General features: G+C 36.1%; 2 protein-coding genes across 3 annotated transcripts in view; one reads left to right on the top strand and one right to left on the bottom strand.

The window, feature by feature from the left end:
* Positions 1 to 312: 312 nt before the first annotated feature.
* The window catches only part of LOC144567045 (ent-kaurenoic acid oxidase-like), an 82,127-nt gene continuing 67,213 nt past the window's right edge, over positions 313 to 15,226 (bottom strand). Inside the window, exon 10 of the mRNA XM_078317083.1 lies at positions 313 to 323. The gene's annotated coding sequence lies outside the window, so the exon portion shown is untranslated. The remainder of the gene's footprint in view (positions 324 to 15,226) is intronic.
* Positions 6,889 to 14,039, top strand: LOC144567044 (ASI1-immunoprecipitated protein 2-like). Of its 2 annotated transcripts, none has more exons than XM_078317080.1 (12): positions 6,889 to 7,082; positions 7,845 to 7,925; positions 8,175 to 8,711; positions 9,016 to 9,101; positions 9,192 to 9,706; positions 10,058 to 10,426; positions 10,647 to 11,058; positions 11,142 to 11,372; positions 11,741 to 11,865; positions 11,949 to 12,488; positions 12,707 to 13,500; positions 13,589 to 14,039. In XM_078317080.1, exons 1-11 carry the CDS (start codon positions 7,011 to 7,013, stop codon positions 13,330 to 13,332), a joined length of 3,594 nt encoding a protein of 1,197 aa, XP_078173206.1. In that variant the 5' UTR covers positions 6,889 to 7,010; the 3' UTR covers positions 13,333 to 13,500; positions 13,589 to 14,039. The 2 variants fall into 2 exon arrangements, with proteins under 2 accessions (XP_078173206.1, XP_078173207.1); XM_078317081.1 differs by having other exon boundaries at positions 6,915 to 7,082; positions 7,855 to 7,925.

Below are 15,226 nucleotides of genomic sequence, written 5' to 3'. Positions count from 1 at the left end.
CAATGGGAACGATAAATAACTCATACTGTAGAACGTGACACTGAATGAAAACATAAATGACACGAACACAATTCTATTTAATGTTTCATTCGGGGTCTGTCAAATACCATGTTCCTAGAACATGTATCTATGTGATTAAAATGACATCTTGTGTCAGGTGGTTTGTAAAACTTAACCATCTTTTAATCCACATACTAACCTTATCACGGTAATTAGTGTTCCTGCTAATTACCTTGGTCAGTGACCTTTTAAGAGTATATATCATCTATATTATGGAGTTTCACAATTTCAGTCATGAACTCGAAATGATCCATAAATTCAATAATACTTAAGGCAACAAAATGATATATAAATAAACATTCAATTCATGAACAAAGCTTTATGATAATTTATCGTATTATTGACTTCTAGATTATTACAAACTAACAATTTGAAGGGCTAAAACTTACTTGAACAACACCGCTGGTCACCAATCTCATGTATGCAGATGACTTGCTAATCATAGGTAGAGCCGAACGAGGCGAGGTGAGGCTCATTCACAAGATTCTTTGGCAATTCTGTCACCTATCTGGGCAACAAATTTCGCCTGAAAAATCAAAGTTGTGGTTCTCCAAAGCAACGCCACTGGCACAGGTCAGAACCACAAACATAATTTTTAGGGCAAAATTCACAGATGAAAATGAGTCATATCTTGGGGGAGTGGTTAATGTTTCAAGGCCGGCTGGTTTTAAGCCTTTGCTTCATAAAATTGATAATTGATTGCATGCCTGGAAGGCTCGTCTACTCTCACCAGTGGGAAAACTCGTGTTAGTCAAGTTAGTTTTGGAGTCACTAGCTATCTACCACATGAGCACCACCCTAATCCATAAATCGGTGCTTGAAAAAATTCAATCAAGATGCGTGCAGTTCTTCTGGGGTAAAGCTAATAAGAAGGCTATATGTTATGTAAAATGGGATAGGTTAACTGAACCCAAGCTGGAAGACGGACCAGGCTTGAGGTGTCTACATACAGTTAATAAGGCAATGGTACTCAAGGCAACATGGAAATTAGTATCGGGTCACAAGGCACTATGGGTTCAGATCCTGTAAGAGAAGTACCACCATGCAATCTCCTTTTGGTGCTCACAATGGATCCAGGGATGCACACGCCTATGGCAAGCCTTGTTGAGTATTTATGTATAGAATTTTATGGCTGATTTTATACTCTTGAACTTTTAAATTTATTAAACCTAATACTCAAATGAATGGTCGAATGTAAGCGCACAACCTATCTTTATAGTACTTGGGTATTGGTCCATAGGGAATATGGTTAAATACTAATCTTTGAATGTATTAATTCTTTTCAGATTTTTAAAGGAAAGTAAAGTTGTTGGGGGGGGGGGGGGGGGTTGTTCTAAAATCATAAAGTTTGGATTCAACACCCGAAGAGAGGAGAGTTTTAAACAATTAAACTAAATAAGGAAAGTAAAATAGAGTTTTGGTTGCTTTCAAGAATTGGAAGTCTAGGGGCATTTGGTCTACAATCCCTTGCTAATCCTATCTACTCGGTTTGTTTAAATTCATGTTTGATATGACGAGATTTCTAACCTAAGATGTTAAAAGGGTCACTTTCGTGAATTAATAATGTGCCTAAATAGTTTGGACTTCACGATTAAGTCCTTCACCCTAGCTATCTATACCATGAAGCTCTTGTTAGTATATCATATCCTTAGATATTGGTACTTCACGATTAAGTCCTTGATACCAATAAACAATTCAATTCAAGATGTCCTAATTAGGGATTTGACTTCACGATTAAATCTTTCACCAAATCCTAACTCTAATTTCTGTAGTTCCGGTTTAGATGTCAAATTAGTCAATTCTAATCCAAATACTAAGGTATTTGTGTTCATAATTTGGTACTATCCTATATGATCCTAAGCTTTTTTGGTTCTTTTGAATCCAAAGCGGGATAACTACAATTCAAGTACAAATCATGTAATCAACACAAAGAATAAATCACAGAAATTAACAATCAAATCAAACAATCATAATAAAACTAAGATCTAAGTAAGATAGAATTAAACAAGTTCATGCATAAGACCTAAACCCCTAGAGAGGAAAACTATCCTCTCATGGAGATGCAAGAATTCAACAAAAAATTCAATATAATAATTGGCTAAAACAAAGAGAAATTAAATAGAGAAATAATTTACACCCTTCTCCAAATGAAGAACCTTAATCTTGCTGACTTCTTGCTTGAATCTTCTTCTTCCTTGAAATGCTTCTGAGACTTAAGGAATTTCTGTAGATTTTCCGTTATATTCAATGGTAAGAGACATACACCAAGAGATGCCTTGAATGAGAAAGTTCTACCCTTTTTATAGGTGAAGTTCTGCCAATTCTGGAGTATATGGAGGTGAAAGGTTACTAAATACTTGTTCTACAAGTTTTCCTAACTGGCGTGGTCTTATTTGAGCTCTTGAAACATGGCTTGGAGTGCCAGAAATAGAAAAATCACCGAAAATGTGTTTTTAGGCTGTTTGCGACTTCAGTGTGTCCGCACTGGGACATCTCTACGTTCGCACGGACTCCCAAACTTTCTTTTTTAACTTTCTGCATTCCTGCGTGCATCTACACCACATTCAGATTTTTTGTTTTCTGAAGTTCTGAAATTGTTTAAAATTTGGCTAAGTACTGAGTGCGTCCGCATCGGGGGCTAAATTTTTCTGTTCAATGTTGAAGTCGGCATATTTTGTCTAAGTGTTGAGTGCGTCCTCACTAAGGGAACTTTTCTTCATTTTCTTCAAATTAAGGCCAAACAAATGCAGTAACTTGATTCTAGGTGTATTCTATTATTTTTATGTGCAAAATACAAGATATTTGGTGTTATTTCATGATGAAAACCAGATCAAATATGTATATAATTTTTGTCTATCAAGCAATGATGTAGAACAAAGATATACTGGCTCACAATACAACTTGGATACTAGAAGATGGCATCACATGCCCTGCACATGGTCAGCCTTGGTTTGGTGAGTGGCAGGAACTCGGTGCCCCAGTCAGACAACAGCTGCAATTAAAGGTAGCATCCCTTTTCAATAATAACATGCTCACTTAGGACATGGCTGCACTAGAAAGGTTTGGAGGTACTACACTGGCGCAATAAATAAGGTCACAACACTGTGATGTTATATTGTGACAGGGGTTTGAGGATATGATTTTTCAAAGGGGCAAAGAATAGGGTGTTCTTAGTAAAAAGGGCATATAAGATGCTGGAACAATTACAACCGCTAGTTAGACGTATGATCTCATCAAAGGAAAAAATAAGTCTGGAAGAAAATTTGGAAAACACCACGGGTTCTGCCGCGAGTAAGGATATTTTTTTGGAGGATTTTGCAAAAGGTGCTGCCAACGGGGATTGCTTTTTCAAAAATAATTTCAACTATTCAACCTTCCTACGGCATTTGTAATGCAATAACTGAAGATGTAAGTCATGCCCTTGTTCTTTGCCCATATGCAAGAGTGACGTGGTTCATGTCAGGTTTGGGTCTCAGGACATCACTGGTGCAGCACGAGAGTATGTTGGACTGCATTTGGCACATTTGGGAAAATCTAGATATCTCACAAATTGCCCTGTTTATGATGCTAACATGGCACATATGGAAGGCAAGGTGTGCTTGTATCTTTCAACAAAAGGAATACATGCCTGAAAACACAATCAACGCACTCATATTGGATCCACTTCACGCACTAGGTAATACCTTATCAAATAATCATCTAAGGTTAACAGGTGCACAAGATATTGCTTGGAGAGTAAGGGGTGCAGTAGTACCGAATGAATCTAAAGTATGGGTGGATGGTTACTTTGATAGCAATGAACAGGGTGGCGCAGCTTATATCATCAAACATGCATAATGCTTAGTAAGATACGAGATCAGAAGTTTCGTTAATGCAATATCCCCCTTTCACATGAAAGCCATGGCACTATTATTGGCAATTGAGGGAGCTATGGCGCATCAAATAGAGAAATGTGTCTTATTCACGGATTCATTGACTCTAGCTGAGATGTTGCAGCCTTAAAAAAGAATGCAATCACTTTATGCGGCTGACTGGCGTTCATATACGGTACTGGCAAGGATACCTAAATACCTTAACAACTTTCCATTTTATTGCTGCTATTTCATTCCACGAGAAAAGAATCAACATGCCGATCACCTAGCTAATCTGGCGCGAACACAAAATTTCGCAACCGTTGCTTTCACATTCTCACTAGCAGCTGAGCATGAACAAGTAGTTTAGTATATAGGTCTATGTAATATATTAAATAAGTGAACCTACGCTAAAACAGGCTTGTAATGACTCGTTTTTTCTATAATGCAATTGCCTAAGGGTTTCAACCAAAAAAAAAATACACGAAAGTATGAATACACATCATGCGCGTGTTGATAAACTTTGTTCACTATACATAAGCATTAACTATGTAATAAGCAGAGCTCCCCACTTGTCATGACAACGTTTTGGCCCCTCGTAAAATTGTAACCGTCTAACTCCTAAATAAATGAAAATAATATGTTGAATTTATTTTTTAAATGCTCTCTTTATTATTCATTCTTAAATGTATTTAATATATACTATTGTTTTATTAAATATGTTATGCATATAAACACTTAATATTTGTCTTCAACAATAAACTAATTATTTTCAACATATAATTATAAAATTTATAATCGTGCAACGTTATGTTCCTAACATTAACCAAATTATTATTAAAAATATTAGATTTACAATAATTAATGATTTTCTTATAATTATTTTAGTTTTTATTTGACATTTATATAGTTGAATAAAAAGAGAAAAAACGTCAATTGTTATTAATACCCTCCAAAAACAAAGATTTTTTTTAAAATGCCTCTGTCATCTGTTTTTTTTCAAAACTGTCCTGATCGCCAGGCCCATGGGCGGCCCAATAATCCCACCAGACCGCCCCATGTAGAGGTGGGCCAGTCCATTAGCGGACCACCCCCTGCAGAGGCGGTCCTCTATTTTTTTTAATTTTTTAATTTTGATTTAAATAATTTTGTGAAGAAAAAGTTTTCTTGTTTAGAGTGTACGTCAAAAAAAGACATTTGATATATTTATGAAGTGATGTCATAACTCTTTACTACGATTTATATAGGATATGCGCATGTGATATAGTTATGAAGTTTTCTTGGCCTTGATTCTTAATAATTTATTTTATTCAAATATACACAAGGAAATATAGTTAGCTTGCCTCAATGATGTCAACTTTTTTTTTTTTTAGAGAATAATTGAATTATTTGATTATTGTCGACATATACCATTTACTCGGAGATAGGCAAACGAACACAATAAATAGTAAATGCATTTTAAAATAAGTATACGAATAATTTCTTAGGCTTTTGACTAAACAAAATACCGATCGTTGTATGTCTACCATTGAATGAAAACTTAAGTTGAATTTTTGAGGCACTAAACAACGCTTTTTTGAAATTCTAATACTTTGGATGCGACGATGCCTAGGGTTCTCCTGGGAAAAATTGGATCTGTCTCGTCCCCCCTTTCTGAAAAGTGGTCATACACGCAAATCTGACTTTCCTAGCCAAAGTTATGGCTGTTTAAAGTTTTTTTGAAAGCTGAACTTTGGAAATTCATAATTAACTGTAGAAAAATCCAAATAAATTGAAATTTGTGTCAATTCTGTGTATTTTTGAATGCTTTACATGTTGGTGTAATCACTTTTGTATTTTGGCACTTGTATCAGTCCAGACCTATACTGCCAGTCTGGACTGATACAAGGACCAAAATGCAAAAGTGATTTGAGTAGCACAGGTGACAGTCTGAAATGACAAATAGGATCCTTGAGTGTGGAATTCAGATCATAGATACCTGAGGTTCAATTATAAAATCTGAACCGTTTTTTTAACTTGTCACGCATCTTGAAACAAACTCTTATATTTTCTTAAGACATTGAATTTATTTCGACTGAGAATTAATATGGACCGTCTATATAAATTGCACCTCAGGTCCCATAAGATACAGATTCTTTGAGTGTGGTGTTTCGGTTTGCTCTTTTATTTTTTTGAGTGGTGATTTGACGAAAGTAAAATGTTGATTTGACAAAAGTTAAAACAATGCATGTGAGCTGCAGATTTGATTCCCATGCGCGTATCCTGTATAAATCGCAGTAAAGAGTTACGACATCAATTCATAAATATATCAAATGTCTTATTTTTTGGCGTACACTCTAAACAAGAAAACCTTTTCTTCACAAAACTATTTAAATCAAAATATTAATATCTCTAAAAAAAAAGAGGACCGCCTCTACAAGGGGCGGTCTTGTGGGTTTATTGGGCTGCCCGTAAACCTGACAATCGGGACAGTTTTGAAAAAAAAAACAGATGGTAGGGACATTTTTTTTTTTAGTATTAATAAAAATGGTCGGAGAAAAAATAATTCAACAATACGATAAATTTGGAACACCAAAAAAAATAAAAAAGAGCTTGAACCGAGGCTTTGTATAGATCTCTTCATCTCTTGGAGAGAAAATATGCTGTTATTCTCGTGCATGAATAGTGTTTCTGCTATCTCTACTTTTCTAAATTCAGTTATTAAATTGTTTCGAGATGCGTGCACAGAATTTTTTAAAAAAAAGTTACTTTGAGATTCGTTCTTAAAAAAATTAAACAGTTAAATTTAAAAAAATAAAAATAGCAGAATTACTTTCAGGGAAAAAAATAGCAGCGGATTACATTCCCATCTCTTGAGCCTTTTCCCAATTACCCCTTCTAATTTCTACCCACATCGCCGTCTGGTGCATGTTAGCGCATATCGTACGCCGCCGTACACCCGGCGCACGATAGGCCAGACCCCTTCAATCTTTTAACCCTTGCTTGCTCGCTTCCCCTCTTCTCACCTCGCCATTTGTGCTCCCAAATTCCCGCCGGCGCACGATAGCACCTACTCCGCCGGAACCCTAGTGGATCCGCCCCAATCGCCCTGTGTGGCGGATGATGATTGGACGCCGTGAGAGGGAACTAAAGAAGCTTTACGATTCTACAGAGGAAATTTCCGAGCCGAAGGCATGTAATCAGAATCCATCTCCTATTTTTTATTTTGAAGGAATTAGGGTTTTATTTTTCCTAGAGCTTTATAACCTATTTGGGGGGGAATCTCTAATTGCTGCTAAATAAGGAACTATTACCAGATAGACTTGATAGATGATCAGAACCATTGGTTGGTTAATCATATGAGAAGGTTGCAAATATTTGCATATTGGGAGCCAGTTTGTTGATTACATATGACTACAAACAGTGACACGTATAACTTTATTAAAATATTTTTATTGATTTAAGGTCGGTTGGTTGTATTTACTGAAAAGTAAGTTTTTCTCACATTAGGATCTATTCATGTAAATTGTCCAGCCTTAGCTTCTGGATATTCTGCATTGCACCAAAGATAGACCATTAAGTAGGCTTCTACATACTTTTACATGATTAATCATCAGCAGCATGATTTACCATTAGTAAAACCTATTATCTTTGTACATTGTTGTCTTCTATATGCTATTATGTAACTCTGAAATAGTTATTTGATGTTAATGGCTAACTATGTGAATTAAGGTTAGATTGCATAATTAAAGCCAAGGACTGCAATTGTGTTGTAATCTCTTTTTGGTATAGCTTGTAACTTGCATGCAAAATCAATTCCTATTGTTTTCTTTCATCTAATTTTTTGGTTGGAGTTCTTCTATTCTGATTGGGATGCAAAATTTGCATTGAATAACTTTCTGTTAGTTTTTGTTCAATGCTGATCTGAAATTGTAATTTTAATATCCTTTCTAGATCACACCAGTACTTGAAGGGGGTTATCGAATCCAAGGACCCATTGACGAATCAGATTTTGAGTTGAAGGAACCTGAATCGGTAAGAACATTATAAGAATTTTATAAATAATTTATTTAATTCTCAATTTAAGTCTCTTTCTCTTATGCAAAGTTTATAAAAAAGTTTCCGTGACCCGATCTTATAATATTACCTAGGATGGTATTATATTTCAAAGCATTAAGCTCTTTAAAATTTCAGTTTTAGTGGCTACATGGTACCAACCTATGTTTGTATTATAATTGTTGCTTGTAGTTCCATTCTGAGTATTTTTCTTCTTCTTTTGTACAGGTTGACTCTCTATCAAAGAAGAAACAATCATCTGAAAGTGGAATTCCTAAATTTGAGAAGGGGTTATGTAATGTGTGCTCTACACCTTGCTCATCCTGTTCTCATTTGAAGAATCAACCCCGATTTTGTAGTGAATTAAAACCTGAACTGAGCCAGGTTTTAAAAGAGGAGATCTGTCCTTCTGTTAGCCAAGTGGGTGATAATAACATGTCGGGTTGTGATTTGACCTGTGACCCGAAAATTGAAAGCATTGAGGGCAAAGCGGGAGTAGAATGCGGTGAAAATGTGAAAGATGAAAGCCTATCTAAGTTGGCGAAGCCATCTTTAGTTTCTGATGAAATTGAAGAGAAGATGACTCCTGGTACTGTGCTGGCAGATGGCAATGAGGCTGATAAGACGACTAGTAAGCAAGAGGATGAGGCTATAAAGGTTGATATGACTGATGACAAATGTGAAAATAGTAAAAACCCTAGCTCATCAGGGGAGGAAAAAGATAAGATTGCTGAGGCAGAAAGCTCTGATGAAGTAGAGGATGATGTAAGTTTGTTGCATTTTCTACAGAAATACAACTTTTTGTTTTTTGAATGATAAACTGCAATTACTTGAGTGTTTGTGTTTTTTATTTTTTTCCTAATATAAACAAAATGTCTCCTATACACCTCCCAGGCATTAAAAAAATCTCCAATACCCCTCGCTAACCTATTTTTCTAAAAGAGGGGCAATTTTGGTTCTACTTTGTAAAAGGATAAGAAGATTTATTTGTATGTTTTTGTTGCCTGTACTTAATGTCGCACTTTTGTTTAATCTTGTTTTATGATATTTACTCTGTCATTCATTGTAGGTCAAAGTGTGTGATATCTGTGGAGATGTAGGTCAAGAAGATTTGCTTGCTTTTTGCACAAGATGCAGTGATGGAGCTGAACATACGTAATATTTTGTAACATTCATTTTATCATTCATTCCGTTTTGGTTTATCTTACTAATAGTTGTCTAATACTTATGTGTTCCATTTAACAGTTATTGTATGCGTGTTATGATGAAGAAGCTTCCAGAAGGTGAGTGGCTATGTGAAGAATGCCAGATTGAGGTGCAAGCTGAAAAACAAAAGGATAAACAAAAAGCAGTGGCTAAATCTGATGAAAGAAGGGAGAAGAAAACAGAGGCGAAGGTTCCAGAAAAGAAGCCACCCAGGAGACTGAACTCCTACTTCCAGAGGAAAGAAGAAAATCAAGAGGAGCTCAAAAAGTTGGAGCCAGCTTGTGACAAGAAAATGGAGTCAAAAGTAGTTTCAAAGAAAACAGAAACTAACACAGAATCAGCAGATCCAAATAAAACTGAGTCAGTGGTGAAGAAAAAACAACTTGCTGAAACAAAGAAAATGGACACAATTGATACAAAGAAACCAGAACCAATTGATGCTAAGAAAATAGAAGCAGTGGAAATGAAGAAAAATTTGTCCATTCCAACACGTGACAATTCAGTACTTGACTCTGATTTGGAGAAAGGGAAGTCTGGTACTTCCCTACCACGAGGTAAATTGTATTCTTAGTTTCTTTTTTCCTCTCCCCTCACTCCTAATTACACCTGTTTTTCTGTTCTAGCAATAATGTTCAGTTTCTCTTATATATTTATTAGTCATCAACACTAAGCTTAGTTCTTTTCAAAGAAATCACCATGGCTCTAAATTTTCATGTTGCTTGTTGAGTTGGATTCAATTTGTGCAAAAGAGAGTAAGAGCTCACTGAAGACAAAAGTTTACCTCTTAGTATAAAGAATAAACTACTCGGTGTACTTGTGAATCCCTTAATGTTTCATGTCTGTCTGAAAAAAGATTCATATAACTGGATTTCGAATTTCAAAGAAATTTGCTTTATTATACACAGGAATTCTATCGAAGTCGACTTCTTTCAAGGCTCCTAGTTCGAAAGTACCAAAGGTGAAACAGATTACTGAGGTCCCTCAGATCCCCAAAGGTTCAAAAGATCCTGCTTCCAGTAATAACCTGAGAAAAGAACCGGACCGCATCATTTCGAAGTCATCCTCTTTTAAGAACCCAAACCAGAGTGCCACAACAGAGACTTTGAAGAAACCACCGCCAAAGGACAAAAATTTAATGAATAATGCTAGCAATATTAATAGCAACAACAAAGGTGCATCTATATTGGGGCGGCCTTCAATTGGCATTGTGTCTCCAAAGATAGACTCCAGCGGAGCTGCAATCAGTCAAGGGCCGGACAATAGTTTGCCCATCGGTAAAATTCTCACCACCTGTTACTTTGGTACCTCCATTTTCATTTTTCTTTTTTGGAACCTGTGCACATTATCAAAGTTTTAGTTTGTGGTCCAGACTAAAACTCGAGTGTTTGACAACAATAATACCAAAAATCTTAGTAGCATTGGTGCTAATATGTGTTGATAACCAGGTTTTATCTGGGTTGAATTTAAATGTTATGTTGCACTTTTGTTTATCAGGGCGAAATGAAATAAAGAAACCGAATGTTCCAAAACCTTCGGGGAGCCTCCTTCCAAGACCTGACGACATCTCGACTTGTTCCCTTTTGGATTCTATCTTACAGAGAAATGTTCCTTTGGCCACCCCAAGGGCCCCAAGGTGCCAGAGGTGCAATGAATTGGGTCACGCCATACAGTCCTGTCCCAAGGACCCGACCCGTTTAGCCCTCAAACCAAGTTCTGAAAGAAATGGCAAGGAAGGTCTTCTGAAACGACCCAAGTTCATGGATAAGAAGGAACCTGACAATCCAATGCTGAGGATGGATCCAAGTAATGGTTTGAAAATTGATCCTGTTAAAACTTGCAGTCTGCTACCTGTGGTTTTTGATCAGTTGAAATCAGCCATTATCCCTGAAGTAGATTTGATTTGGCAGTATGTTCTCTTCTCCCTATATCTTTATTTATCACACTGAATTAACCCTTTTCTTTTTATTAATTATTTCGTTAAAATTTCAGAGGTGGTTTTGAGCTGGTAAGAGAAGGGAAGCAGCTTGACAGATTTGATGGATTTCAAGCTCACTTCTCGTCATGTGTTTCGCCGAAAGTGCCAGAACTTGTAAAAAGATTCCCCTCGCACTTGCAGCTGGAAGAGGTTCCTCGTCAGAAAACATGGCCAGTACAGTTCCAAGATGGAAGGCCTACAGAAAAAAATATTGCCATTTATTTCTTTGCTAGGGATTGTGAGAGGTCAGTTTACTCATGCACCTGTTTTACACTTTCCTCTCAGCATTTGGGGTAAATGATTGATATTAATTGTTCTGGTAGCTGTTTATGCCACTGATATTAGTACTGGGTATTGACAAAAGCCATAAAAGCCCAGTAAATGAGCAATGGCCATATAAACAAGCAATATGCCCTGATCATTCATGCCCAAGTGCCACCAGTATTGCCCCCCTTTTTTTTGAAGTGTAATTGTACTGAACTGGATTTTAATTCAGTATACTTTATGTACATTAAAATGGAAGTATAGGATTTATGATAGGTTTATCTTCTCTGTTCCCTGCAATTGTTGTATTTGGTTCTTCATTTTTATTTTCTTGCTGACATTTTTGCAGTTATGAAAATTGTTACATGAAGCTTGTGGAGAGCATGCACAAGAATGACTTGGCTCTCAGAGGCAAAATTGACACAGCTGAACTTCTTGTGTTTCCTTCTAATATTTTGCCTGAATATTCTCAAAGTAAGAATAAACACATCCTTGTATTCTCAGTTGCTTCTTGTTTTTCAATTAATCACTTAAAACTTTTTTGTGCAATTTTTTAGGATGGAACAAGCTATACTTCCTCTGGGGCATATTCAGGGGTAACAGTACAAAATTCTCAAAAGATGAACCCATTTCAACTTTTGTCCAAGACTGGAATAATTGTAAAAACATGGAAACTGAATCAAATTCAAAGACAGTAACACAAAATTGCTTGAAAGACAAGTCTGGTGTAAAAGAAGCTGATGCAGTACAAGAAAAAGAAGCAGAACGCATTTCCATTTCTCCTCCCCTTGTTGACTTGAATTCATGCGAGGACACAGAACTAGAACCAGAGGAAGTAGTAGACAAGCAATATGATATGGTCAATCTTATTGATTCCAAGAAAGCTGTTGCAGCTATTGGTGGTGAGAACTGGGTTGGTCCGCATGGAGAGAGATTTTGTGAAAAACCAGCCAATATAACAGTTACTTGCTCTGATAACTCTCCATCTGAAGAGATTCCGTGTGTACATTCTAGTTATGCTGAATCATCAAAAAACACAAGCTTGGGACCAGAATTTCTTCCTTCCGGTCCTTCAAATTGTCATAGTCTTACACAAGGTAGTTTTTTCTTTTTACGGTAACAAATTTTGCTTTGTTTCTATCAGTTTTGGTATGATGTGAGTTCTCATTCAGGAATTTACAGTGCTGCCTGGAAATCTTTTTCGTTTAGGATGCAATAAACTGAAGCTTGTCGTTGAAGAATGTCCCTCCCAAAAAAGATGCTAATATAATATTTTTTTCACTGATAATGTTTTTATACTTCATGAATAAAACAGGTGATGAAAGCTCGATCAATTTGCGGGCCAGCAGGAAACGGTCAAGCTCGATGGAACCTCTCTCATCCCTCTACGGGGTTGGTATTGATACTGAAAGACAGCACAAGAAAGCAAGGTCTAACAATGGAGATCTCAATTTTGTCTTTGGCAGCAATCATGTTAAACCTATGGATGAGAATTTGGATGGGAGGGACTACACAGATAAGGAAACACCACCACCTCAGATCTCTAAGAATGATGGAAATATCTTATTTCCTACTTTAACTGTCCAGAACCGAGAGAATTTCTCAACACTCATTTCAGCAGATGAAACAATGGTTCGTCAGAATATAAATTTAGAGTATCCTCCCAGGGAAACTAGCACCCCGGACCTTGAATTGGCCTTAGGTGATACCAAGAAGTCTCCTAAAAAGGGTCCAATGTTACCTTTCCTCTCTTCACCGAAGGTTAATCGACAAGGAGATAGTAGTAGCAGTAGGCCAGTACAGGTGGTGGATGAGACTGCCACCCTTTCTCTCTCTCTTGGTTTCCCCAATGCCTTGTCAGATGGTGGTGGAGAGGCTGGACCTAACAAATCTTCGGGAAACATAGATCTCTTTCCATTTATTCGACCTAGGGATTCATAAACAGAAAGAAAATTGGAGCATGTATGGGGGTCACATTTTGTATATAGTTTGTCCCAAGCAGTTTACTTTTAGACAGCCAATATAGAGCTGGATTCCTCTGTATGAGCGTGCCAAGTCATACCTCATCTGTATATATGTCAGACTCAAGCAATATCATGCTAGGGCATAGTAAGTTCATCTGCACCATTTATCATCTTCTAATGCTCTTTGGATGTTAATCAACAGTTGAATTAACATGTTATGTGTTTTGGTGCAGAGGTGTGAAATGGTTACGCAGATAGATAGTGCAAATGATTCTTTAAGAAGAATGTGCAGTACCCTCCATAACCATCGAGTTTGTTGAGAAATTTAAAAAAAAAGGAATGTCGACTGTTTTGGACAAACTCTCTTGAGGCCAACATGCTCCTTGTTATTTTTGTAACTGACGTATACCATAGTTGTTTTGGAAAAGAATGGAAGGGAGAGTAAGAGAGGTTGTAAATTTGGCTTTACCTCTTTAGCTTTTTAGGTCAGGAGTAAGCAGCTAGTCATAGAGATGATCAAGGCAATGTTGTTTTTCAAGTCTTTTTCTTAAGATGCCAATTGTGTTGCAAGTTTGCATTTTCATTTCTTCCTCATTTCTTTGTTTCTCGTTTCCATGGTGAAGTAGCATAGTACATCGTTTACTCGATTTAAGCTATTAAAATTATAGTGGAGAATTTGCTGTTTTTTCTTTCTTTCTTCCTAACCATTTAAGTACTTTTAACAGTCTTAGATTTGAGGGGTAAGCGGATCTCAAAAGAGCAACAGATTCAGATCTAAAAAAAGTATCAAATCTGGGCTGGTAACAAATATTTGAAACCAGCTTTTCTGAGACAGCAAGGGATTTGAATATGGAGGCTAGATAGGATTTTCAATGCTGATACCCTAACTGCCTTCTAATGTTTCGTCCTCCATGTTATAGGAGAGGTGATTGTTGGTAATTAATATTTGTATCATCCATAGACAAGATAGGCTAATTAACAGAGGTGCTTGTTGGCATGTAATGATCAATGTAGCCGGGTGATCTCAATCTTCATGTTAGCAAGTGAATTAGCAAACGCACGTGATCTCAATCTTCATGTTTGCAAGTGAATTAACAAACGCACGAACCCACGGACAATCATCCGACATGAATCGCATATCACGTGATACTACTTGTCATAGAATCAATCTTGAATTCTTGATGCATAATGTGATCACAGTTACAAAATAACATGATGCTACATATCTTATGAATCAATCTTGATTCATAACTTGATCACATATATACATATGAATACATAGACAGAACTAAAAAATTTAGATAGAAGAGACAAAGTAAAAATGCATAATAATATATAACGGAAACTTGAATTCAAATTTCCACAATAACAAACTAAAACTCTAATCACTAAACTACAAACGCATCGTGATAATTTGTAAAGAAAACTGAACTATATATAAATTTTTTTAAGAAAAATGATACTTAATTAAATTTTAATATACATAATTAAAAAAATTGAAATTATGAAAATAACTGAATACCTCTTTGAGTTATACATAAATTCACAAATCCGCCCTTTATAAATAGGTCACAAAAATATCACGTCACAAATTAATAAATTCTCCTAGGTTAAATTTTTAGTTTGACGAATAATTAAAAAAAATGATACAATTTACTAACACGAACAGATGATCAAACTTTTTTTTTTATATATAAAAATGATTTAATTTATTGACACAAATGATATGTTTGACATAGGGGTGGCAACGAACCGAACCAAACCGAACTTACCTTAGGTTTGAGTTTGGTTTGAATTAATTTCGAACCGAACCTGGTTTGATTCTTTTCGAACCGAATCCATTTCGAATCGAATTAATTGCGAACTACACA

This window comes from Carex rostrata, chromosome 16 (genome assembly GCF_964058835.1).
Source record: "Carex rostrata chromosome 16, lpCarRost1.2, whole genome shotgun sequence".
Lineage (NCBI taxonomy): Eukaryota > Viridiplantae > Streptophyta > Magnoliopsida > Poales > Cyperaceae > Carex > Carex rostrata.
The sequence above is the reverse complement of the archived record's forward strand: the minus strand, read 5'-3'. Positions and strand labels throughout refer to the sequence as shown.

Bases quoted from the DNA above. Each gene is read 5' to 3' on its own strand.
- LOC144567044 (XM_078317080.1), top strand. From the start codon at position 7,011: ATGATGATTGGACGCCGTGAGAGGGAACTAAAGAAGCTTTACGATTCT. The intron at 10,427-10,646 runs GTAAAATTCTCA...TTTGTTTATCAG, and splicing joins GGACAATAGTTTGCCCATCG to GGCGAAATGAAATAAAGAAA. The intron at 11,866-11,948 runs GTAAGAATAAAC...GCAATTTTTTAG, and splicing joins TTTGCCTGAATATTCTCAAA to GATGGAACAAGCTATACTTC.